Source organism: Dryobates pubescens, chromosome 4 (genome assembly GCF_014839835.1).
Source record: "Dryobates pubescens isolate bDryPub1 chromosome 4, bDryPub1.pri, whole genome shotgun sequence".
NCBI lineage: Eukaryota > Metazoa > Chordata > Aves > Piciformes > Picidae > Dryobates > Dryobates pubescens.
In genome coordinates, this window is record NC_071615.1 from 12,325,507 (window position 1) to 12,352,235 (window position 26,729).

At 39.0% G+C, this 26,729-nt stretch overlaps 1 protein-coding gene across 3 annotated transcripts in view; it reads left to right on the forward strand.

Annotated features, from left to right (window-relative positions):
• SHISA9 (shisa family member 9) overlaps positions 1 to 26,729 on the forward strand; it is a 180,486-nt gene that overhangs the window by 142,943 nt on the left and 10,814 nt on the right. For all 3 annotated transcript variants that reach the window (XM_054180593.1, XM_054180592.1, XM_009907929.2), the window contains one exon: positions 18,328 to 18,483. In XM_054180593.1, coding sequence (XP_054036568.1) covers positions 18,328 to 18,483 — 156 coding nt within the window. The remainder of the gene's footprint in view (positions 1 to 18,327; positions 18,484 to 26,729) is intronic.

The window sequence follows — 26,729 nt, forward strand, 5'->3', positions numbered from 1 at the left end:
GCACAGAAGCAGTATGTTTGTATCCTTCATCAACCAGCTTGGCACAGTGGAGCTCCTGGAAAAAAGACAGGGTCTGGTTTTGAAAGTGTAAGCAACAATAATTGCCAAGATTACCTTTTCATTATCCTCATTATCCTAGTCACATGCATAGTTTTTGTCCAAGCAGCCTTTTGTCTGTGAGGAAATAGAAGTGAACAGGCAGATGAGACAGTGTAAGATCAAGCTTGGTGCTTGTACAAAATCAAAATGAAGCCCATGCTTATGACACAGATCAGCCACAAGCCTGGTGTCTGTCTGTGACAACTGAATTAGAAACATTTTTCAAACAGTTCATTCCTACACAGAGGCTAAACATGTAAAGGTCAACAAAATTCTGAATTATTTCCTATTAGAACTTCAGTTACTGAAGGATACTTTTCCACTGCAACTGAATTTTCAAAAGATTGTGATGCTTTGCTTTTGTTTATTTATTTATTTATTTATTTTTTTTCCTGCTCATGCATTTGCCAGGAGAATATATTCTGCACTATAGGCTGATCTGGAGATAGTAGCTGCAAGACAGAGGAATTCCGGATGCATAGCATTGCTCAGTAACAACTGAATATGCATCCCTTTGTTATTGTTCACTACTGGAAAAAGCATCACAATGCTTACAACTAAGAGTAATAAAATAATGGGAACAGTTTATACTTTGTGCTTGGAAGGGTTTTGAAATTTCATTTACTTCTGGTTTAGAGAAAAACTAAATATTTTGGCACTTCACAAAAGGCCAGTCCAGCACTGAAGCTCTGGCTGTCCTGCACTTCTCTGGGTGGGACACAGCTGTGGAGCTGGGCAGCTGACTGCTGAGGAGCTGCAAACTGAAAAGCCAAAATCCCAGTGCCACATCAGTGCACCAGGAAAGCTGCACAACAGCCAAGAGCTGGAGCTGTCTCCTCAGCAGCTTGTCAGATGTGCCACAGAAGATGAGGGAGTTGGGGAGCAGCTCTGAGCTTTTGCTTTGCCATCAGCTGGCTGGGCAAGCAGCAGAGGTACTTGGCAGATCAGCTGAGAGAGACCGAACGAACATTCGAAACCTGTCCATTTTTCATTAGCCTTTGGTTAAAACCAAATTGCCCCTGGGTAATGCTTTGATCTTCACAAATCAGCATTCTCCAGTCAAAGCATTTTTGACCAGATTTAGCAGAGGCTCCAAATCACGAATTCCACAAGAGCTGGAATTCTCTAGCAGACTCCTTTACAAATCCACTCTTTTGAGAGCATCACGTTCTTGGGACCCAGGCCTGACGCCATAGGCTTCAATGTGTTGGGGATTAGAGCCCAATGGATTTCACACTAAGAACAAACAAGGAATAAACAAGAATCTTTAAGACTCTTGTGAACTACAGTCTGTTTCTGAAGACTCAGGACAAGAGAAAAACCTTATATTCATATGAATTTACAATATTAAAATTGTTAGTTCTCATTTTATCCTTCTTGAAGAGTGAAAAAGATTAGTAATGATTTATGCTATTTAGGAGTGGGGAAAAAACATGAATAATGAATGTCATTAATGCCAGCAGCAATTATAATTGAATTGCCCACAGACACTTATTTCTGCATATTTTTCCCCTCACTGATACTACTATAGGAAAACATGAATTCACAACTGAATTTTATATAATTTTACATAGCTAGAATTAAGACTCAATATTTTCCTTACATGAGGGTCACGATACTGGCATTTAGTTGACTTCAACAGCCTGTTCTAATTGCACTTCATTTTAAAATCAGAACAATTCATTTGAGACTTATCAGTGTTGAGCCACAGGCCTGAATTTTTACTGCTGCATATACTCCTTCAGCTTCAGGTGTTTTGGAAAATATAAGTGAAGCCAGAATTTAACAAATCATTAATTTATATGTCCTTTGTATTTGCTCAGAATTATTACCTTATATTAACTCTTCTAGCTTTGGTGCTCTCAGAAAATAAACACCTTGATTCCAGGATTCAAATGTCTTGTTCTTGAGATGGTGGCCAATCTCCCCAAGCAAACACCTACTTTACCTTAATCTGCCCTGTGTATGTATTTCTAATTCATTGTGTGGTTTTTAACTCTTTCTATGCAACATTAACACAGGATTTGCAGATGTACTGCACCAAAATAAAACTGTCACAGGATTTCCTGTCTATAAACCCAGTACAGCAAGTACTGGCACAGCAAGTAAGCCACTGGGACACGCAATTTTTATACACCTACTCATCCAACCAAGGGTCAAAGCTGGTATTTTTTATACAGCCTATGGGTTTTACAAGTTCACTCTTTTGATGGAGCAAATATATCAGACTTTCTTCCTGAAATCAAAGTGGTCATAGCTTATTTCATAATGCATCATTCTCCTCGTGTAGTTATGGGTAAGACACAGATTATCAACAGTATCTGCACAGCAACCACAATAGGCAAAGTAAGAATGGACTTCAGGGTCCAGAGCCTCTTAACTCTTTAACCTAATGATAGTATTGCTCTCATGTAAAATGCATGACACTGTCAGAACAGAGATTCCAGATGAAACAAGCATGTATACGATCGCTAGATACAACACATTTAAACACGTTTGGTATTACACAGCTAAAAATGTGGGAGTGGGTGGTTGGTTCACATAAAACTGCTGCTAATGCACAATAATTGCTGAAATTTCAGAGGCTCAGCACATCTCAATTCTGCTTTTGGAAGCAAGCACAACAATAACATACAAAAGTACTACAATTATTTAGATTATTAATAGCTCCCATTACTTACAGTTATGTACAGCTATATCATTTTGTACTGTTGATATTGACTCTGATATTGCTTAATTGAATTCTACCCAAAAATAGGTAGGAACTAAAGCTATTTGGAGGAAGATATAAGACAATTTTATAGCATGGTTTCCAGTGTCTCATGCCAATCTTTACTATTTCCCTGCAACTGTGCAGGGGCTGATTCCTGAAAACAGCAATTCCTGTTAGAAAGATTAGTGAAACTTGGGGTTTTCTTCAAACCCCACTGCATACAATCCACCATCATGGATTAGCCTGAGGGATACACAGTTTTTACCTAAGCGCCTGCATAGTGCCACTGTGGGGATGGCTTTAGATGTTTAATACATTATGCTCAAGCACTTTTTATCAAATGGATCCCATATAGAAAATAAAATATTATGGGTGAAACTCTGCTCTTGTCCCATCTTGCCCTCAACTGGGCTAGAACTTCACATGCAGAATGTCTCTACATGCACAACATGATTACCCAGAGTACACATAATCAAACTGGTAGCAGGCTGGCTGGCTTGGCTTTAGAAGCATCAGTGCTGGGCTCTTCCAAACACAGCTGTCCCTGCTGAGACATCCATATGCAGAGGACCTTCTAACTCAAATGTAGTCCTATCCAGAGCTGAGACTTGAGAAGTTCAGACTTAAAATGCAAATATATTGCTTTTCTTCCCCCTTTAGACTGTTTGTGTTATCTTGTTATACACTAGATGACATCAGTGGCTGAGCAATGAGGCTCCCCAGGCAGACTGGTATAAAACGAACAAAAAGTCAGTGACCTTGCTGCTAGCAGAACAACGTGTTCATTACAAATTACAGCACCTGTTTTCACCTTTGCTCCATAGAAAGGCTTCACATTTTAATATCCTGAAGCTTAGAAAACATAGTTTTCTTGCAAAAAAAAGTTTTCTTGGAAAAAAGGTGTTTAATTCATTGCCTCTTTCTCAACTTCAGACAGAATGGATTAGAACAAAAGCCAGACCTACTCCATCTGGAAGGGACTTACAATAATAATCTAATCCAACTGCCTGACCATTTCAGGTCTGACCAAGTTAATGTTTATTATTAAGGGCATTGTTCACATGCCTGTTAAACATTGATAGACTTGGGACACCATCCACCTGTCTAGGAAGCCTATTTCAGTGTTTGAGAACCCTCTCAGTAAAGAAATGCTTGTTAATGTCCAGCGTAAACCTTCCCCAATGCAGCTTTGAGCCATTCCTGTCACCGTATACCGTATTTAACAAAAGACAAACTGTGTTTCAAAGTTTTTTCATTTATTTGTGGGGGGTTTTTTGACGTGAATTCCCCTAAGCAGTAGAGGATATAACAAATCATTAGTGGTCCTCTGCAGATATAAGTGATTCTCCTAGACAGGAAATTTAATCAAAAAGATCTTGTGGTTGAAATCAAACAAGGGTTACTTGTTCATATACTTTCTGTGCATTAAGAACACAAGTTCTAATATAGGCATCTGAGCTGCTGGCTAAAAATTACATTGTGTGTGGATTGTACTGGATGCGGAAAGGCTCAGTACTAAATGTGCAGCCTTAGAACAGCAGACTCCTCTGACTTGCAGACATTATTGCTATTTCCTTGCTTACAAAGTTTTGTCTGACTTGATTTTTATTTCCAACTATTTGATGAAACAGGGCTGTAGGATAGCATTGTACCTTTCAACCATTTCTTCTCATTCAAAATGGAAACATTCCAACTAAGCTGCCTCATGATACTACCTTGCTTTCTAACCATACATGAATCCATCCTGCCAGGCCAGTGCAATGAGCAAAAGCTCTGTACAGACCACTTAAAATGAAAAAGACATTGTTGTAGTGCAATAATTCTCCACCTTCAAATGTAAAAACCACTGGCAGAAGTATATGAAGCGCTTCCAAAAGATACAATAGTTGCACTATTTACATTGTAGGTCTTTTGGTGACTTCACCATGAGCACACACGGTTGCAGTGGTGTAGTCAGGAATTGAGGCACTGAATTCTGAGTCTGTGGCTGTTTAATGACTATTTGTTCTCTCCTTGGAAAGAGAAAGGGAGGCTGGTTACCCTACCTACCATGCTAGGGACCCCCTACAACTATCAGCAAGAACCAGACTTGGATGAAGCATGACTGTTTTTTAATAGGTCATACAAATTACAGAATCATGGAGTGTTAGGGGTTGGAAGAGACCTCAAAAGATCATCTAGTCTAACCTGAAGCAGGGTCACCTATACCAGCTCACATGGGAATGCATCCAGGTAGGTTTTGTGTCAAATATTACACAAAAGATAGGAACATGGTAAAAAAATCCATAATTAAGATACAGAAGGGACTATTAAATTATTGCCATGTGATTTCTCTTTAATTATACGGGAAAGGAACTATTAACCACAGTATTTCTGGCTGTAAGCATACAATACAGAGAGAATTTTCCTGAAGTATCATTAATTAAAGTTGGAGGTAAAATACAATAAAACAACAGGAAACACATTCACAGCATATTCAGTTTCTGTGGGAAGTTTGAGTAATGATCCATTATTGTAAACAGAGATTATTTACACTAACACGCTGTGAGAAGCAATAGTTCTGACAGAATTAATACAAGGACATAGCCTTTGGTTACAGAGGAAATTCATGGGCATCCAAACATCACAGCTTCCAGCAGGCTCTCCTTGAAGCAAGGACTGTGCCTTTTTCTGCCTGGCAAATTCTTATCACATCAGGAATAAATAAATAATGATAAGATTGTATGGGAAAGTTTTCATTAAAATCTATGTAACCCTGAAAAAGTTCATTGCTGTGCAGGAAGCATCTTGCTCATGAGCAAAGCCTTCCACACAGGTAACAGTCCTAGGGATGAAAACCTGACCTCACGTCTAGCTCCTGTTGATATTAATGTGCTTAGAGTTTCAGTTCTTCCAGGGACTGTTCATTTAAGCTGTCATAAATGAAAGCCCACAGAAAACAGGCCCTCAGCACCTGACTGTATTTGACACTAAAGCACAGAAGGTTGAGGCTTTAGCTTCCACAAGTTTCAGAGCAAAATGCAATTGAAGGAAGTGCAGGAATGCTGTTGCCAAAACAGTTTTGCTACTATCAAGAAAAGAAAAGGACAGCATACAAATCATATGTGTGTGTGCCTGGCAGGAGTCCACAAAGCCTTGTTCTTGGAAGACATTCTGAGAAAGCTAAAGAGGCATTCTGCAATTCATTAAAATAACGCATGCAGAGTAATAGGTTATAACCAGAACTAGCTGAGAATAGAAGCATCAATTTTACTTTTCCTTTTCGGCCTGTAATTTATTTTTGAGATGAAGAACTACACTGTGAAAGACCAGTGGGTGACAACAGTCCAGCTAATAAGGAGATGAAACAGAAATGAAACAAAGGTCATAATTTAAAGGGATATAAATTGGGTCTCCCATTCAGCCTGTCTTCTGACATGTTTTACTTGAGGCAGGTAGCATTAGGCAGGCACTTGTCCTGGATGTTGTCTTCATGCCAAGATGAACTTGGGTTCAACAGCACTGTTAATTAGCATCATTGCTAAATAAACTGTCCCAGTCCTGCATTCATCATTTTGTATTAGCTAATTATGGTTCTTAAAGGAACTTACCTTTGATGTAGTGCCACTGTAAGTAATTATTGAAACCAAACACCCTGTATTTCTGTTTGAGTACCAATTTATCAAGAGAGAAGAGGTCCTGTTTTGAAAGGTTTCTCACATTTGGTAAACCCATCCAACTCACCCTGCTGAAAGGCAAAGGACTGTGGGACAACAGCTTTTTATTTGGATTGTAACTAAATAAACAAAGTGAACTCCTTTACGCCAGAAATGTCAGTCATTAGGGCATTGTCTCATTTAGAAAAAAAACACGCTGCACAAATACAGATGCTGGTGAAAATACTATATACTGGACTCAAAATAATGCTCCTATGGTTTAATGAAAGACAAAACCAGAGCTCAGGGAGTTGTCATGGGATAACAACCACCCCACTTCCAAAGCATCAGTGCAAACTTAGCCCACGTTCATTTGCAGGGGACTCAACTCATTTTTATTCAGTGGCTTTTGTGGAAAAGGTTGGTGGTCTCAGCCAACTCTCAAGTGACAATGTTATACAACACAGCTCTGAAGAAGAAATTAATGAGAAGTGTTTCTAATTAGGAAGGTTAAAAAAGATGAATGGGCTGAGACATTCTCGCTGAGCTATGGGGCTTCTGCATGAGGTTAAGGCACACTAGCAATGAGGAGCACAAATAAACACCTCGACATGCGCTGTGATGAGGCTATGAAAGGCAGTGTGAATCTAATTCATCAGCACCACATTTGTAAATGTGATGAGGTATCACTACAGAAGAGATGTTGAGTAACTGCAATTCAGTTTCTAAATATTGGCCCAACTCCATTACAGTAGGTGTTCATAAAATGCGTTCAGACAGAGCTTTGAAATATTCTAAATTTGTCTGATTCTGCTATTCTTGAAAAATCTCCGTTTCACTGGGAACAAAGTAAAGACTGATCAAAACCGCGCCCTAAATAAGACAGTTTCCAAAGTATTGGATCTACATTTTCATACTTTTGCCTCAACTTACACATTATACAGTGCTCCAATTTCTAATAAGAGAGAATAAAGAGCAGAAGAGTAAGTAGAGAGAGGCCATATAAGGAACAACCCAGGAGCTGAAAGACTTAATAGATATTTTTTTCAAATAACAACATTCCAAAGAAATGAAAATAAATTGTCCAATGAATCATTTACAAAGGCCAGAGTCTTTGCTGTAGACTCACACTGGGGGAATTTATATTGTAATCAGAAAAGTAGGACACCTTTTATTTTAAGTCAACTTAGCAGCAACTAGGAGACAATCATCTTCCTCTCTTTTTATTGCTGCCATGCCACAGAAGAGTAGTATGTGCCTGGGTTAATGTACATCTGCACCCAAAAAAAGTGTAGCACATCTCCAGCTCATAGCACAATAGTTCACACAATCTCACATGCTCAGCCTTACATAACTAATTCATTCTTATTTCCACCACTGGACAGATAGAGGCTTTTCCCAGCTCTCTCTTCAAGTCAGCTGCATAACTTTTATTAATAAGAGTTGTTCTGGACTAAGCAACTTGCCTATGATAATGTAGCCCATTATTCTCAGAGGAACAGAGTGACCTGTGCCTAGACTACTGCAGTTACTTTGATAACTGCTTTCAGTAAAGACTATTTAGAAGAAAATATTTGCATTTAAGCAAAAAACCTCTGTTCAGGAGGGTGAAGTCTTTCTAAAGCCATTGAAATTTGCTTCATCAAAACAATAAAATTTTCGTATTTATTGAAGCATATGTTCAGCATTGTCCCTTTAACAGTAGACTTACCACTCTACAAAAGGCTGTTAAAATGCAGAAATAGAACTAGGTCATCTTTATGCTGCACGTCAGCGTATGTGCATGGACATTATTGATCACAGAAATTACACATAAGAGGTTCTTAAAATAACACAGAGGCTGAGACGGCTGCTATCACAGTTGCCTTTTATGTCCAAAGCTTCAAAATAAAATGGGAACAGTACTGAAATGATAAAAAGGAAAATAACATTCCTGTTGATTCAGGATAGCCTATGTCCCAATTATGGAAAGATATATAGGACTCCAAAAGACTTCATTTTTGTTTAATTTTAGGTATTAAAAGCTAGCATCTTCAGATATTAGAACCAAATTGGCCCTTTCAGGAGATGGTGTCTCAGCACTCAAAAAAAAGTCAATAGTCTTGAGAAACTAACCAAAGTCATCATAAGTAAAGGCAGAGGACACACCTGAGGACAGGAAACACATTTTTCAAGAGCACTTGGGAAAATTATAGCATGTTTGTACTTGATGGCCCAGAAAGATTGATCCTGCTCACAGAAAGAGTCCTTTAAGTGCCATTGTCTTTAAGAAATCATCCAATGGATGAAGTTCCACAAACTGCCAAAAACCAAGCAAACAAAAAGCTTTGCTGTAGAGCCTTGAAAGAGAAGAAAGAACACAAACAAAATAATTTAGTAATCATTTAATTACTGAATTAAGGGACAGCGGAAAGAAAGGGAGGAAGGAATATAAATCAACAGTTAATTCATCAAACTTCTTGGAGCATCTAGTCAAGACATGGCAATGAATAACAACTAATAAAGATTTGTCAAGAACAAATGGAGCTAAATATAAGTAATTTTCTTCCATGACAATGTAAAAGGCCCTTTAGATGGGGGGGGAAATTTAGATAAAATAAATCTTGATTTTCAATAGGATTTCAGAAACTGTTTCCAGAAAGTAGGTGCAAAAATGTCTAAAGAATGCATTCAGAAAATAGTCCCCAATGAGTTTTTTTTGGGTTTTAATGGAAAGATACACTGACCCGTCTTCTGCAGGCATTTATTCTCTCTCAAATATTGCACAGTATTTTCATTAATGAGGACAAGGGGACAGAGGATACATACACTTACTCAATTTGTGGGCAACACCAAGCTGGAAGTGATGTTAAAGTTCTTGAAGGACAGAATTAGATTTTGAAAGACTAACAAATGGAAAACTGGTGGGAAAAAACAAGGTGTTTCCTTATTAAAGGAATTGTAAGGTTCTATGTGTAAGAATAATCCTGTAAATGAACATGGAACAGGAAGGAGATGTTAAGGAGTAGTCTGAAATAAATGGATTTCTGGACTTTAGAGGATCAACACCATCAGGCTAATGCCAGAGAAGAAATGGTATGCTAGGTTGCATAAATAAGTGGAGATCCTGCGAGACATAAAACACAAGAAGATTTGGGATGGCAAACCTCAAGATGTCTTCAGAAAGAACAGATTTCTGAAACCTCTAATTATCCTGTATGAGAAGACAGAAAACAATGTTATTCTGTAGTGAAGAGACTTCAAAATACATAAAATGCTGCAGCACAAGGGATAGTAATCATCTCTTATCCTTGAAGGATAAGAGAAGTAATGGACTTAAACTGCCTTGAAGGAAATGTGAAACAGATAATAGGCCAAGCTCTCCAACAGTGAGGACAGCATTACAACTGGACCAGGTTGTGCAGGGAGGCTGTAGAGCCCCTCACTGAAGGCTTTTTGAAAACACGACTAACATCCATCAAGAGTATATGTAGCTCTTCCTGGGAGGAGTATAGGATAAATGAGAGAATCTTTTGAAAAGCCAGCCATATGAATCTTCTATGCAACCAGATAACATGCATCCTACCCCATCGTTGTAAATTTTGTTCTCTGCTGTTCCAAAAGATAACAAATTATGGTTATTTCTCTGAGAACAGAACTTTGATTCTTTACTGACCTTTTCAGTTCATACTCTGAGGGTTTTTCTGCTTAACACAGACTAGCAAATCAAAAATGGCACCAATATTAGTAAGACTTGCACATGCAGATTGGGAAAGAAGAGGTCCATAAGTGGATATTACAGCTTCATATTTGCTTTTCAAGTTTTAATACAAGAAAAAGCCTAGTCTTTTTCTTCTAAAGAGTTGCTGTGTGAGGACAGCTAACAGACAAGTTAGTGGAATGTCTGAAGTAAGGGAATTTTTACATATATTCAAGCTGCCTAAAAGTGTACCACTTACTGGTCATCAATAACTATTATAGTAAGAGCAAACAATAAACAAAGGATATAAACATTTAGAATAAGCATTATAATGACAGGCTCATTCCCATCAAGTATATTAATTGTGGAAAGAAAAGTAGTTTCATTGAAAGACAAAGCAGGCAAAAGAAAGAATCGAGGTGGCTGGTACATCTTAGCAGACTCTTTTTATTTCTGTGAAAAGGTACAGAGGTGTTTGATTTGTAAAACAACTAATACCTCATGGGAAAGTGTAAAGAACATTATTCAGGGCAAAAAACCCAACCCTCTGCTGTGTAAGTCACATTCACTGAATTTATCATTTCTTAATTTGCATAGCTAAGGATATTTGCAGTGCTCAAAGTGTGTATAACTGGTGGGTTTAATTAATTTCTAAGCTCTGCTACTTGAGGCAAAAGAAGAGGAAAGAAACAAAAAACATGGGTGGGAATGAGAACACAGCACTGCTCCCTGCCCTCCCACAACTCAAGCACTGGAAATTGATATGAAAGCAGGGTCTTGGTATCTCAAGAGTTCATCTGCTTATTGCCTTCTTAAAGGTTATAATCCCCTGTTTGTGAAGATACAATGGGTTGCTCTAGAGAAGATTACAAAGTCACAAATCCTATCAGAGGATTATAAGTCTGTGAGGTTGTAATTATGAAGGAAAAGCAAACCTTCAGAGGACACAAAAATAACCTTCATAAAAGGAGATATGGTGTCACTTAATGAAAGTCTTCATGGAAAACCAACCTCAGACTGTAGTGCTTTTGCAAAGTAAGCACCCAGAAAATATTACAAGAATGTGAGTGAAATTGTACAGCATGGGGCCCACGGGAAACGAAAAGCAGGAGAGAGGCTTCCAGCCACTTCAGTCACAAGGCCAGTGATAACCCACACCCACCCTTCCAGGATGGCAGTAAAGCAGCCAACTGATTTCACAGAACTCTGCTCCTACACACTTGGGAGTCTAACCAGAAAAAAGAGCCCAAACCTGACCATGATGAAGGACACCTCTCCTAGATCACTGTGACCACAGAGAATTCAGCACCTCACTGCCTCAGAGATAGTGGGAAGCTTCAGTCACCAGCTCTTGAATTTGACTGATACACAAAAATGCCATTGTCTCTCTCCCTATTTGTAACCTGTCACACAGAGTTCAGAAATACTCATGGGCACAGATTTAAACATAAAGTGAGAAGGCAACCCTGTTTCAGGAAGATTGTATGCGCTTCCCTGGTTGGACTCAGATAGCAGTGGAGTCCCATAACTCTTTGGCCACATTACTATAATTTTCTTCCGTTTCACTTCACCTCAAAAACTGTTATTCAAAGAAACATAATCCAACATGGGTGAGTGTCTGAAGGATGGAAATAGAAAATTAAACTGAGGGGAAAGGGTAGGATCTGTATTGTAAAATTAGTGCTGTTGTCCTCATCTGCACTTCAGATGAAAGTATTCAGAACAGAGAGTCCATCTGTTTCTGAGCATGTACACAGCACTGCCTTCATGTGACAGCAGCACAGAATTCCACTGCACTGGAAGGAAATTTGGCAAATTTTGCCATCTCAAAAGAGAAACAGGACATTGTTTGAGTAACAACAGCACTCTGACTATTGAGCTCACTGATATTTGCAATTTACCTCTCCTGCTAGAGGAAAGTCAGTTCCTCCTATGATATACACCATGGGCAGAGCACCATGGATTTCTTGGCCTGGCTCCTTGACCATTTTCCCCACATCAGGATGAGTGACATTGTCTCTGAATATCTGCTCAAGAACCTCCCTACAGTAATGCTTTCTCAAAAAGACTGTATCCACAATAATCCTGTTGACCTGTGTCTCAAACTAGATCAACAAGGTGCTAAGAGCCACTCTACCATCCTATCTCCTGTCAATTTTCAATTTGATCCAACAGGAATTTTGGTGTCCGTCAGCATTATGAACCCTGCTAATTCATAAACACTTGCAGCAGGGGATATATTTCACTTGCCTATGCTCCATGCTGTCAGCACAGCCCACAACACCATTGTGCTATAAGGAGTTTAATACCTTTTTGAATCTGTGTAACTGAAGATGTTCCTGTGTCAAATATTTTTCTGTTTGGGGAAAAAAAGTTTCTCTTCAGAAGCCCACTGAAATTATCCATATGTGAAAGACCATGCAACCTCTACCATGGAAGACAGCAACATAGCAAGAGGTTAATCATGTAGGAAGTGGACGGAAAACATACAGCAGTAGATGTCAATATGCTGAGTGACACTCGCGTTCAGTGGCACCTTGGAGAATCAAGAGTAGAGCATGTAGCATAGGACTGACTCCTACGATTGCTTGATGGGACAGGGAAAGGCACAAAACAGTATTTTTGGTGACAGGCATCTACACCGTAGACTGTCACTTCCATTAAACAGAAACATTTTTTTGTCTGGATGAAATGCCATCCCACTCATCTCAGATCCTTTTTGTGGTGGTGATTAGACGGGTACATTGTCTGTGTTACAGGAATGTTTCTATGATACAGTGCAGAGACATAGCAAATAACTGGCTAGCATAAAGTGCCATGAAAAATATGTATTGTCTCAGAACTATGAGATTTAGGGAAAATATGACTACTCACATGGCTTGTGCATCACTGAAAACAAGAAAGTCTGCATGTCGTAAGGGACAGAGACTTATAGGGATTACTTATGATACCATTATATACAGAATAACACAACTCCATGTGCAACTAAGGGTAGAGCCTCATCTTAAAAGCTGCATTGCAAGGCTTCAAATGTTGAGAAATGGCAGCAGTTATAATCAAACCATGGAAAGACTGTCAGATGAAGAATGATCAAAAGGAGTGAAATTATTTACTTCAGAAAAGAAGCTAATATTTGAAAAGGGGGGGGGGGGGGGGGGGGGGGGGGGGGGGAAGTCACACAAAATAATAGGTACAGAAGCTGGATTGTGAACATTTATTCCTGGTAAAATACAAAACCAGTTAAACTGCAAGGCAGAGATATTAATTTCAGATAATAGGCGTACTTTCCAGTTTAGGACTTGTACTAGAATGTGGAAAATGTTGCTGCAGAGTAACATTAATTTAACAAGAGCTCAAATACCATTTCCTGATTATGTGGAGAACAAGACCACATACAGATTTGTAACAGTTAATGTCACACAACTGGTGGACTAAACTGGATGGACTACACGTATTATGTATATTCTATATGTGCACAAACAGCACATTACCTAATGGGTGTACAGCCTCATTTTGATGCAGCAACTGTTGTAGAGCAGAACTCCTGTATCCTCCTAAATCAGTGCTGCTCTGGATGGGAACAAGAACGTCCTTTAAAAATGCAAATCTGAAGAAAGGGGCAAAGAATCTAAATCAAAAGACAATGACAATGGCAATAAAATACCCACAAAGAGAGAAATCACTCAAGTCACATTGGTGTAGGAAAATGCATGCATGCAAAAGCTCAGTTCAATTGCACTGGGACAACCTACAGAGAGACAAGAACAAGTATATAGGCCAAGGACTTCAGTTTCATGTCAAAAGGAGGCTCAGTCCCATGACTGAAGAAGTCATCTTATCTATGAAGGAATTGGTCTGAAAGGCACAATCAAGTTGTTAAAATCCCACAGCTTTCATCATATCTGCGGTTTGTTGGTGAGAGTTGTAGGAAAGTGAGCATGAATTTGCAGTGCTGGAGGAGATAATCTTGTAATTACATACAATAAGAACAAAGAGGCAAATATGTGTGTTGGTGGCAGTGCAGTTACAGATAGGAGAGGAGCAATCACTCATATCTATCATGATTTCATAGCTGTTATTTTCAATTTCAGTTAGTTCAGGGCATATCTTTTTCTCCTGAGTATCTGAAAATGCTCAGCTATTATTATATTTTGCTCTGAATTTTTCCTGCCCCCCCGCCCTTGACTTCACAGTCTTCTTTTGTCCGTCTTGTTCTCACTTCTTTTGTATGTGTGTCTGCAGGTGGCTTTTGTAGCAAAACCTCATTCTACTTTGCTGCCCTTCCCCCATCCTCTCCTGTTTTGTTACAGCATCCCCTGTCTCATTTGTTCTTTTCCTTATACCTCTAACTGCTCATTTACTAATAGATTCCATTCTGTGCCTGTGGAGGCTTTTTTCATTTTCCCAGTCTTCAAGCACCAAATCACTGACTTCATTGTTACAGAAAGGAATAAATCCCCAGGCCACTCTATAGAAAGGTTTAATTCTCCCATGGCTGAAGAGGAGAAGAGTAGTGGTATCTTAAGGGATATTCATGGCAGGCTGTTGGCTCTCAAACAGTGAACAACCTCATTTTTGCTAACCACCTACTAGCAGTCAGGTTGGATGAGGCAATGAGCAACCTGGTCTAGGGGAAGGTGTCCCTACAAATGCTAGGGGGGGTTGGAACTGGGTGACCTTTAAGGTCCCTTCCAACCCAAACCATTCTATGAATCTATGAATCCCATCCTCTAACCCTGAGTACTTCCCACAACCCTGAAAGCTTCTTGACAAGAAAAATCACTAGGTGAACACAACAATATACTCTATAAACAATGTAAAACTCAAAATAAACAAACACACAGAAGTTTTGGGGCTTTTGACTTGTTCTACTGCATCCATACATGTGTGTCAAGTGTTTCTGCATTGGGTTATTTGTGTTTAATAATTGCTGAGATGACCATTCCTTGATTTCTGAATGAAGTGCATAAATTGGATATGACAACATCTTAATGAGATAGAGTGATGCATAACTACAGCAACTAATGACATTATTCTTGTCACTATATCGCACACTAAAGCAACTCCAAAATTAACAGTGAGGGAGGGCTGAAAACACTCAGCAAAACCCAAACAAACAATTAAAAAACCCAACCAAACAAAAAAAGCATTTTCACTGGAAAAACACAGTGAACTGCTATTTCTGATATCTGGATACAAGTTTCAATCACACAGGCTGAGATACAGGTCAAGATAATAAAAAGATAACCTAATGATCAGCCTTCATCATCTACTGGAAATGTGACTAGAAGCCAATACCTTAGCTTTTTCCAAAGGCTCAGTGTTGGGGGATATGATATTCACTCCACTTTCTCTAGCTTTACACTGGTTTTAGTGCAGCTTCCTTCCAGTTCTTATTTTCAGCCCCATTTGCCTCCCACAAACTTTTCTATCCCTAGACCACTGAGGCAAACAACAGTCAAAAGCACTGCTCAGCATCTGAAGACTTTTGTGGAGAATTTTTCCCCCCCCGTATGTCTCATTTTCTGCCCAGCAGACATCTAGCTTCTGTGTGGTGAGCTCCAGAATGCTTTTACAAAATAGTGGTAGGAGGACAGAGAGCAAATTACTAATGTTCAGAATGACTCCTCAAAGTCTTGGGAGGTAGGGAGCAACCTGGCATCATACTTCCTTGCTTCAACAGAATATAAGAGAGGTTGTGAGCATGCAGGTTTGTAACAGTATCACCACTGCTAATCAGGTCTGACTATTCATGCTAGAAGCTGCAGCACAAACATTTTTTTGACTCTTTGTGATGTTCGCATTCTCTGTCTTTCAAAAATAAATACATAAATTGGCAGAGGCACAGAGCAGCTGGTTATATGGAACACAGCTATGCTAGACAATCTACCAGGGTCATGACAGAAGAAATGCATCAGCATAGCCACAACTTCCAAGTTAAAGTTGTCCCCATTCAACGAAGCCAGCTATTTGCAAATACCAATCACAGAATATCTGGTTTATAATTATAAAGGATGTAACTTAGCATGAGAGGTCAATGATAAAGCTGGTAGGGATTTTTCTGGGTAAACTTTCTTCCAACTGAAACCCATCCATTTTATCTCAAAATATTTAGAATAATGCAATAGATTGTGATCTTCTCCTCAAAATTTAACACTTAATATTTTTGTCCAATTGCAGGGAAAAAAATGTCCAAGTCTCAAAAATGGAAAGATCTTGAATTTCACACTGAGGTCTTGCAAAGCAGTTTTTGTGAAACTTCTTTATTTCCTGAGTGAATCCCTGATCTGTATTGCTGAGACTGAAGCAGGGCTGGCAAGGACAAAACAGAACTGCCGAGGCCAATATCTTCTTTAGGTACGAACGGGGATTACCCCAGCGTAGCTAGGCAAAGCAAGTCCTGTTTACGACCCGCGGGCTGCTCCCGGCTGAGTCGGGCTCCCTCTAGTGGTTAGACTCCCACTGCCCATCATTGTGCCGGCTGCAGGAGCTGAATCGCACCATTGTTACTTCAATTAGGCACATTTACTAAATAGCATCCAAATATAGGTGATTTTACTCATCATTATTATATTTACTGTGTGAGAAGAAAACAATGTAAATGTCCCATTTGCTCATTTCTTTCTAGAAACCCAAAGATAAGGAATCAGATCACAGAAGGTTTGGCAAGCTTGCAAAGAAATGCAACGTTCATTCACCAGTTGCAGACAGTTCAGCTAAACTTTAGTATGATACAGATGTAGGCGGATGGATATATTAAGCTGAGATTTTCCTTCTAGGCCCTAGGAGTTCATTCCAATGGGAGTTTCTTTATAAATAGGAATCATTCTTCAATCTAGTTCAATGCACTTTGCCAGACTTTGGCCTTTTGCTCAATTTACTTTGTGCAAATGGCCAGCAGAACAAGTAATGTGAACTGTGTCCTCTGTGTGATGATTTAGTCTTGTGTAAGAATCTGAGTATAAGTGAGAGGCACTATGAAGTCAGTGTGACACTGAAAGAATGACTGTCATTAATTTCATAATTCAGGAAAGTCTGGGGCTTTTAACAACACAAAACAGAAGTCAAAGATGATCTGCAAATGGAAAATACATTTCTTTGTATCTTCATAAACACCAAGGGAACAAAACCTCAGCAACATTAGTAACCCAGCAACCGAGTAACAGCATAGTCTGCCACTAACACTTGGACAAAACACAAGTGCACCAAATTAATTTCCCTCATTACATCCCAACTTTCTTCACTACTTACAAAGAGATAACTGAGCAAAAATGATAGACCTAAGTAAGAAACACACCTAGAAAAAACTACACCAGCAGTAAACCTTTTCACAGGCTTCAGGAGCTCTTGCTCATGCATTCAGCTTCATTCATCAGCTGTGGAAATCCAAGTGGCTCAATGTCCTTAAAATCCTGTCAAACTTCAGGGATATTTGGCTCCTGCCAGATCCTTTGGGCACTTGGGGGGTGGTTCACCCACTCCATCATGATTAGCCTTCTTTCCCCTAATTGCCCAGCTTTCTTTACACATGACCATAAGCCTGTGCTTGATGTTCTGAGAGTTACTGCATTGTCACCAATTCAGTACCATGGTTTCACTGCAGGAGAAAAAAGCATTAATCTGTTATTTTCAAAGCTGTGATAAGGATCTAGGATTAACAATCGGCTCCAAGTATCTCCAAAGTCTGGAGAATGACTCTCCAATAAAGGTATGCTGACAATGCTGAAATCTGAGCAAAGGTACATTTGCAAACTGATTGCAGCATATAATTCTGACCAAACTTTTTAGAGGCTGGAATCAAACATTAAAAATAACTAATATATTATGGTATATCTTACCAAGGAAAATATCCAGACTGTGTTAACTACTGAAAAGGAATCAATCAATTACAGAATGGATATGGGGTAAGTGCTGGCATGAAACACATAAGCAGTAATTAGCTTCGGCTTTTAGATATGTCTGTTGGAGAAGAAGTTATCTTGGTAGGACATTGTGATACCTACAGTCAGGTACCCTCCCTGGGTAACTCGGTGCAGTACCTCACCATCCTTACTGTAAAGAATTTCTTTCTAATATCCAGTCTAAATATACCCTCATTGAATCTTATGACATATCCTCTAGAACCTGCACTGGGATAATGATGTTAAAACCTTAAGACTGATTTATTTTTCCTTAATGCTTGTCAATTTTCTTTAATACAGATCCACCACAGATGAATAATGTCATGCCAACATCTCCCCTCCTTCCCCAGATGGCACATCAACATTCATATCCCAGCCTGGGACAGATCACAAACCCGTATGAGCAACAGCCCCCAGGCAAAGAGCTTAACAAGTACGCCTCTCTAAAGGCAGTTGGTAAGTAAGAAACACGATGCATGACTTCCTCGTTAGATCAGCATGTTGCATTTGCTATTGTCAGCTGACATTCTGCTTCAAAGTTTAAAACAGTCTTGCTCATCTGGTCTACTTCATGATAGAATTTCATCTAGAATGTCATGTTCAGTGGGAAATGTATTAAAAATTAATATGAGGACTACAAAATTAACAGGAGGGCTACAATTAGTGGTAAGAAAATGACCTATAAGAATTGGTGATCATATGCATGTGTGTTTGTATATGCATACAAAACCACACCATACCTACTGGATACCATTTTCCAGCCAGTTTTACCTGTGTTGTAGGCACAGCGTTCAGCTCTAGCTCTTTACGCCCTGCATATGCCGACCTATGCATTTCAGATTGCATTTTTCATACCTATCTGCACGAATGACAAACATCAGATGTGCTGCACATTTAAAGTGTATAATTTAGACACCTGCTAAATACTTCCAAAAAGACAACATGCTTCTGAAGTAGGAGCTTACAGATTTTCTGCAGGATGTGCATTAGTAGGTCACTGGAGGAATATTCTGAGGCCTTATGATTGCAAACAATTAGTGCATCGTAAAGCTCCTGATAAAGATCCTGTTTGTGGCTATTTTCTGTAACTGATTCATATTATACATTATTATTTAAACCAAATGGGAGAATATCCTCAAAGAAACAGTTGTGTGGGAGGAAAAAAGACAATGGCAGGTAAATATTTCAACATAATTTTGATACTGGAAACATAAGCTGATAATAGTTTACAGGGGTTGTAAAAACCTGCTACAGACTATGTGAAGACGGAGAGTTTATCACCTTACATTTCTGGCACCTTCTAGACAACAACAAATTAAGAAGTCAGGGGGTCCATTCGTAAAGAGCTTCTCACTAACCCTTGCCCAACTTACACATATGGATGCTAACACAATTTCCCCATGAATTTAGAGCAGCATGCCACTGCCTATTTCCAGAGAGAGCTATTTAGCTCAGAAAAAAAAAAGACAGCTGAGAACGTTCAGACTTAAGAATCTAGCACCAGAAAAATTTTCATGACAAACTGACAGTCCTTTATCCAGACCCTGGGATAGCAGACTTCTAACAAAATGTACATCAAAGTCTCTTCTCAAATAGTTTAGCTTTGCTGTAGCTTGCTTGTTTGCATCTTACATGGTGTTTTTAAATCTGTTTTTAAAAGGCAAAGGTTAATGGCTTTCTGCTGAGTTTTGAATACAGTAACTTCAGGATTTCTCCTTCAAAAGGTGATACTGTATAATGTGCTGATTATCACAGATTTTGCACTGATACCAGGCTTCTGCAGATGTCAATTTAGGTCAAGCCAGTCATCAAAGCTAAAAATTACTTAAGCATAATGAAATGAGAGATGAAACACTCAAAAGAAACTTCTCTCATCTGCCCAAGAGCCACTGAATGTAATTGTTTTTTTCAAATTATTACATGAGAACTTAGTTATTTCTTGAGTGTCTGGGTACAAGTTTTTAAAGGAGCTAGATTATAACCATACAGTTAAATCAACCTTGAAAGACTGTGCACTTCAGCTCAGAAGTTGTGTAATGTCTCTCAGAATCTTAAATTAAATTAAACATAACTTCCAGCGACATTTTCTTCCAGGAGGACTGCACCATCTTCCTGTGCTTTCTCCTATCCTTCTTAGTTTCAAACCGTAGTAGCCAAGTTGTAGAATCAAGAGAATTTTCACAACAAAAGTACAGAAGTGCTATGTCATTTTCCAAACTTCTCAGCAGAGAACAGTAGAGATTCTGAAACTGCTACGTGTTCACACCTTCTGTTTGGATGTATGGAGTAATAGTTAAATACACTCAAATTTTAACCACTTCCAGACTCTCAAGGCCATGATTCTTCCCAAGTAGAATCTCTTGTGTACCTCTCAAGGTCACAGAGAAGTTTTTCCATGATGCTAGTCAGGCCTAGGTTTGTGACCATGCTGACATCAAGCTAGCAATAATTTGGCTGTAAGTGGCAAGACGTTTAGATAACTGAAACAGTGATGCTTTACCAGATGCAGTATTAAATTAATTTTCACACAGCTGCTTTTATGAACTGTGGAGGTCCTAAAACTTTGACTGTCTAATTTTAAAAGTGAGCTACTCATCCCTCAGTAACTGGCTGCTTGAAAATTAAGTTCATGCAAAAGGAGCAAGTCACAGTAAACTCTAACCTGAATTGCTTTTGGTAGTTGCATTAAATTCAGTACCAAGATTCAAGGACTTGTGAAGCAAAGAGACACCAGTGCCATTGCCATTAATTTGCACTGTGTTACTGAATGAGAATGACCAATATGTTGGTAGTGAGGCCAGCTTGATCTCTAGGAAGCTATTTTACAGCTGCACCCTGGATTTCAGACTGTATAGCTTAGCAGATCACAGTTTGAAGTTGGACTGTTCACACATATGTAATGCAATGTGTGCACTGCAGAGTGTCTGCTTCAGCACAACAGGAGAAGAGAGTTGAAAAGGCCAGTGTGAATATATTTTACTTAAAAAATGAAATATTTTCATATGAACCAGTTCAAACTGTGCAGCCAAACCCTTACACATCCAACCAAAGAGGGCATTTTACTCACTCCTTGTTAGGAATATCTTTATTTGTTGCAGCCTCCAGAACCCCATAAATACTGACCAGAAGCCACTGACCAAATTCACCTTTTCCACTTATTGTCTGCTGGTATTTACATCTGTGAACAATGAGAGTACATTCTGTGCCTATTTTATGTTCTCAGGTGAATGCTTGGAGTACAACAAGGTTATAGTCATATGAGATTTTTTCACTGCATCACAATTTTACTGTCCTACTTCAAGATACACACCACCAAGGAATAATCAGCAGAGGGCAGAGGACCCCTTGGAAATGAGACAGAGGAACATGCACCTTCTGAAAGCACAGATAAACAATCCATCTCCTAACATCTCTAGTCTGTCTGACTGACAGGGGCACTCCATTCATTATTTGGCCACTATTGAACAAAAGAATCTTTTTTCCAAAGTGCCAAATTTGTCCCACCAAAGAATGTCAGAGAATGCATTTCAGGGCAAAAGTGAACAACGTCTAATGCCAGTCCCACTAAAAGTTGTTGCTGAATGTCGTGTGGCATTTTGATTTTTTTGGTCACCTGAGATGACATGATCCTGGTTTCCTTCAGTGCTTTTGCAGTGTTTTATTATTTATGTGAAAAGTGCAGAAAGAGGTTTTTCTGCATAAATTATTCTTATTTCCAGTTCATCAGCCATGTTTTCACTCCATGCTTTAATGGTTATTGCTCACTTAAGCAATCCTGACATGCCTAAAGCTACAAGTAGATGGAGAACTTGTATGTGAACACCTTCATGAAATTCAGGTCCCAGGACATATAAAGGTAGCTCATCACACATTTTTGTACACATCATTTGGACACTCATTCAGAAAGTATGAACAGGCCAACTTCAGATTGCACTCAGCTAACCTGTAAGAGATGGAGTCCATCCTGCGGCTTTACAGTATAGAGTCACTATGCTGAGGTATTAGCTGTATTTATTCAGCTGCATTATTCTGCAAGTTTGCCTCAGTAACAGTAACTTTCCTAAATTTCAGGGAGTGCAAAGGGAGTAATATTTTTTAGAGCTTCTTGCAAACATTAAAAAATGCCTCAACCCCAACTTTCTAATGCCTTGCAGGAGTGGGAGAAAGATAACCCAGCTGCGGGAGAGGTTCACAGACATGCAAGTGAAAACTGAAAACATAAAACTTTCTGCTGTGTAGATGATTAAGGGACTGGAGCATGTGCCCCATGAGGAGAGGCTGAGAGCCCTGGGGCTTTTTAGTTTGGAGAAGAGAAGACTGAGAGGAGATTTAATAAATGTGTATAAATATCTGAGGGCTTGATGTCAAGAGGGAGGGGACAGGCTCTGCTCAGTTGCACCTTGTGATAGGACAAGGGGCAACAGATACAAACTACAGCACAGGAGGTTCCATCTTAATATGAGGAGGAACTTCTTCACTGTGATGGTCACAGAGCACTGGAACAGGCTCCTCAGAGAGGTTGTGGGGTCTCCCTCTCTGGAGACTCAAAATCCAGCTGGATGCATTCCTGTGCAACCTGCTATAGATTCTATGGTCCTGCTTTGGCAGGGGGGTTAGACTTAATGATCTCCTGAGGTCTGTTTCAACCCATAACATCCTGTGATCCTATGATCCTGCAGTTTAATATATTTTGATATTTCTTCCATAAAATGTATTCTTCTCCTCTCTCACACACACAGAACTTCAAGGAACTGACTGGGCACAACTTAAGAAGAGATAACTCAGCCAGTTTAACTTCTTGCCAACGAAAATAGCAAAATACAACAAACAAAATTCCTCCCTGAAACTAAGACCCAGAAAGCCTTCAGTGATGCTGGAAGTTGTAGTCTCCTGTGGGATGAAATCAGATCTAATTGATTGGATATAGTAGGCTAGAAGGAGAGTATAATTGGCAGCAGATTCACCGTCACATCTCTGAGTCTACAGCTTCCAGCATTTCCCGAAGCTTCACAGTTCTTTGATCCCAAAGGAGACATTAGACAGTGCTCCAACTGCTTGCAGCCACTAAACTCCAAAGTGAGATTCTGCAAATATGTCACTCAAAGAATAAATATCTCCTGTTAAGGTCACTGTAACTATGTAGAAAACCCTGTGATTGCAACTGCACCAATTGCACAAGGCAACACCACCCTCTAAAAGGTGAAGCACCTGATAAAACAGCCTGGTTTGTTTGTATTTTACATAGACATACACCAAAGGATCCAGAGGGAAAGACCATCATAAGGCTAACTACAAGGTGTAATCTTTGACCATCCTCCTCTCTGATGATCCATCATTTATATAAGTAACAGACAGACAAAAGTCACAGAAAATTCAAACCCTTCTGTTAAAAAATAGGTTTATCTTATGGAAACAGTTTGATTTTTATAATTCTTGTGATAGTGAATTGAAAAGGAAATAAAAGAAGAAAGGAAAGGAGAGAGAAGGCAAGAGAGAGAAGGTGAGAGAGAGATCACACCATGGGCTGATAAAAAATAATAGTAAGATGAGTCCAGTTGACCAGTAGACAATACTTGTCTTTCAGGTTTTTTTACTCTTGTCTTCTTGTCTTCTGTCTTTGAAGACTGCAGTCTTCAGCTTCCAGTAACCAGCTTTATTTCCATCTACTGAAATCAGTGATGGCCACAGGAAGGAAACTAGTACATCTAAATCAAGCATGGAGTAGTCAAACCTATTTCTATGAAATATTAATGAATTATGCATGAGATGTTTTACACATTAAGTGAAGACATGAGTTAAAATTTATGCTTAGACAATATCATCAAATAAAAGTGAATCAATAAAAATCAAAGCTCAGCTCACACAAAGGCAGTCTAACAACCTTAAGCATTTTCACTTGCAAGCCTTTTTAAACACCCTTCTCCTTAGCTGTTTTATTTATCACTATAAACATAAGTGTACATGTAACCACATTTCTCATTCTGCAGTGCCTTTTTCCCCCCATTATTTAAGACTAGTGGATGAACACAAAGACATGAAAGCAACTGTGAACACTTGCAGATAAATAGCAATACTGTGAGATCCCATATAAAGCTCAGATTTAATCTGAAGTGTGACTTTTACAGTTTCAGCCATGTTGAAAGTCTTAAGTAAACAAATAATACCATGTTTGGGTCCTAACCAAATTCAAAGCCACAAAAACTGTTATACTCTTCAGCTTTGTACATGGATATATGTCAACAGCAGTAGCATGATGTTCCTCAGAATTACCCTTGAATACCAATGACGACTCATAAGACAACTGATAGAAATGAATCCTTTACCAACAATGTAATAAAAATAGTAGCAGTTATCTGTCTGCTATTTCGGCTCTACAGAGGATGTTCTAAAGAGAGCAAATGTGTTTAAGAGAGAAATTACACAGATAAAAGCCACAGAGATCATTGCTTTACTCCTACACATTCATACTATGATAACAAAGGGCTTTGGCATGGAAGGAGGAAGAGCAATGACATGATTTGTAATGTACACAGTTAATTTTCCCACAAATCCTTCCCCTGACAGATGACTTGAAAAAGAATAAGAGAAAAAGAGATGCTAGGATAAACCAAAACAGACCACAATCTGATGTGTAGTAGCTATGATATTACAGCATCAAAAATGTCACCAGCAGAAAATCAGTCTGTCCCATCCTAATGACAATATTAAGTACAATAGGTAATTTCTATAGTTGGAAAGTCTGCAAAGCTTTCTAAGCTATGGAAGAGGCTCCTGTAAAAAGTTCACCTTCCCTTGGTGGGGACATGCCACAGTGGGGGAGGAAGACATGCAGCTCAGTGCTGTTGGTTCTCTTTTTCACAAGTGAGGGTTATGATTACAGTTCCTGGGAACAAAGGTAGAGGCGGGAACCGAACACTCCAATATGGCAGAAGACCTCTGTGTGTGTGTGCACACTATTAAATATTCATTGAAGTGAGCTTCATCACTGATCCTGCCTTGACTGTCTGTCAGCCACAAAAGCTTTTGCATTATGTGAAGGCAGGCTTCACATAAGGGTTCTGTTCAGAGCAGGCGTTATTTCTGCTTTGCCATTGGGTTTGCTCAGTCTTCATGAAGACCTTATGAAACTGGTTTTCTTCTGACTGCAAGTTTGGCAATTGCCAGGGAATATGATTTCTTTTCAGTTTGACATAGATCTCTGGTTTGGAAACCACTGTCGATTATGCACAAGACTTTAATATTACAAACACCACACAGCTTAATAGGAGGGAGAGAGGAAGAGTGGGAAAGGAGAAGGAATAACAGGAGTGGCTGTGTGCAAGTACAGCTATGGAATTACTGCCTAAATTTTTTCTCTTGGTTAATAACTGCATTAAGAAGGATTCCTTCTGGCAAAAATAACAGAAAAGTACAACTTTCTAATAGAAAGAGCTTATGTCACAGATAATTTTGAAAACAAAAATATCTACTTCTATTGGAAATGATTGCTAGACTATTCAAAATGATAGCAGTTAAGAAACAGATCAAACAAAAATAACTCCTGCTAAAATAGTTATTACATCACTGGACATTTTTTCATTTCGTTTGCACAATCTGAAAAGTCTTTAGGCCTCATTTTATATTGCAAAATAACAGTGTAAATCTAGTATGATGCTAGTGGAAAGAGTAACACAGGTTTATCTGAGCACTACAAACATGTCTTAATTATGTATTCAGAGACCTGGATTGGGTCTTCTGCGTTCTCATGCAGCTTTCAACATCATCACAACTAGGAGTGTTTGTAGCTGATTTGCAGCTGATTTAGATGTACATTTAAGTGTTATAACCCCCTGTATACTAAAAGAAACAAAACCATCTAATAAAAAGTGTTAAAACTGAGAATGAAATTCCACACACAGAAGAATGCCAACAGCAACGTGCAAAAAAAATGAAATGATGTTCATGCTAAGAACTGTTATTACAAATAAATGTGGTCAGGATCGCAACAGTTTTTTTCAGTCAGCATTAAATAAGATAAATTGACACCTTAAGGAAAAACAAACACTCATTTTTAAATGCTGAATCGCATTGCAGAACACTGTGAAATTTTCTCCAATGTGACCCACATTACTCAGTGTTCAGCCTGCCAGGACAGTTCACCTGGTTTGCGGTCCACTCCCAGGAGCAAGGCACATTGCTGTGTGCAGACTGCCTGAATTACTCTGACTGCAGCAGTAGGGCCTGTTATTGCACATGACTGCACAGTTTTTCTGCAAACATACAATGAAGCACTGCTCCTAGAATACTTAGGAAGCCCTGCTCTTAAACAAACTCAAGGTCTGCACTGACCAAAAAGGTTACAAACAATTTCATGTTATTGTTGATGTATGAAAGCGTTGCTGCAAACTTTTGACACAATCAGATTTGTCCTAACTGATTTGCTTGAAAAGCATTAAATACTACCCAGTGAAAAAGTAAGTAGGATTACTGAAGGAAGAAGTGGAAGAAGCCTTTTAAGCAAATCTCCTAAGTGTTAACCTCTTTGGCTTTGGACAGCATTTTCAGAAAGCAAGCCAAACCCTCATTTCTGATAATCAGTTTATGATGCAGTCATGCTTTATTCAGAAGTTAAGCATGACAGCATGACTCCTTACATAGTTCCTATTTCAAAAGGAAGTTTTCTTACCATGTACAAGGTTTCCAGTAAATCTCAAACTGAGAAA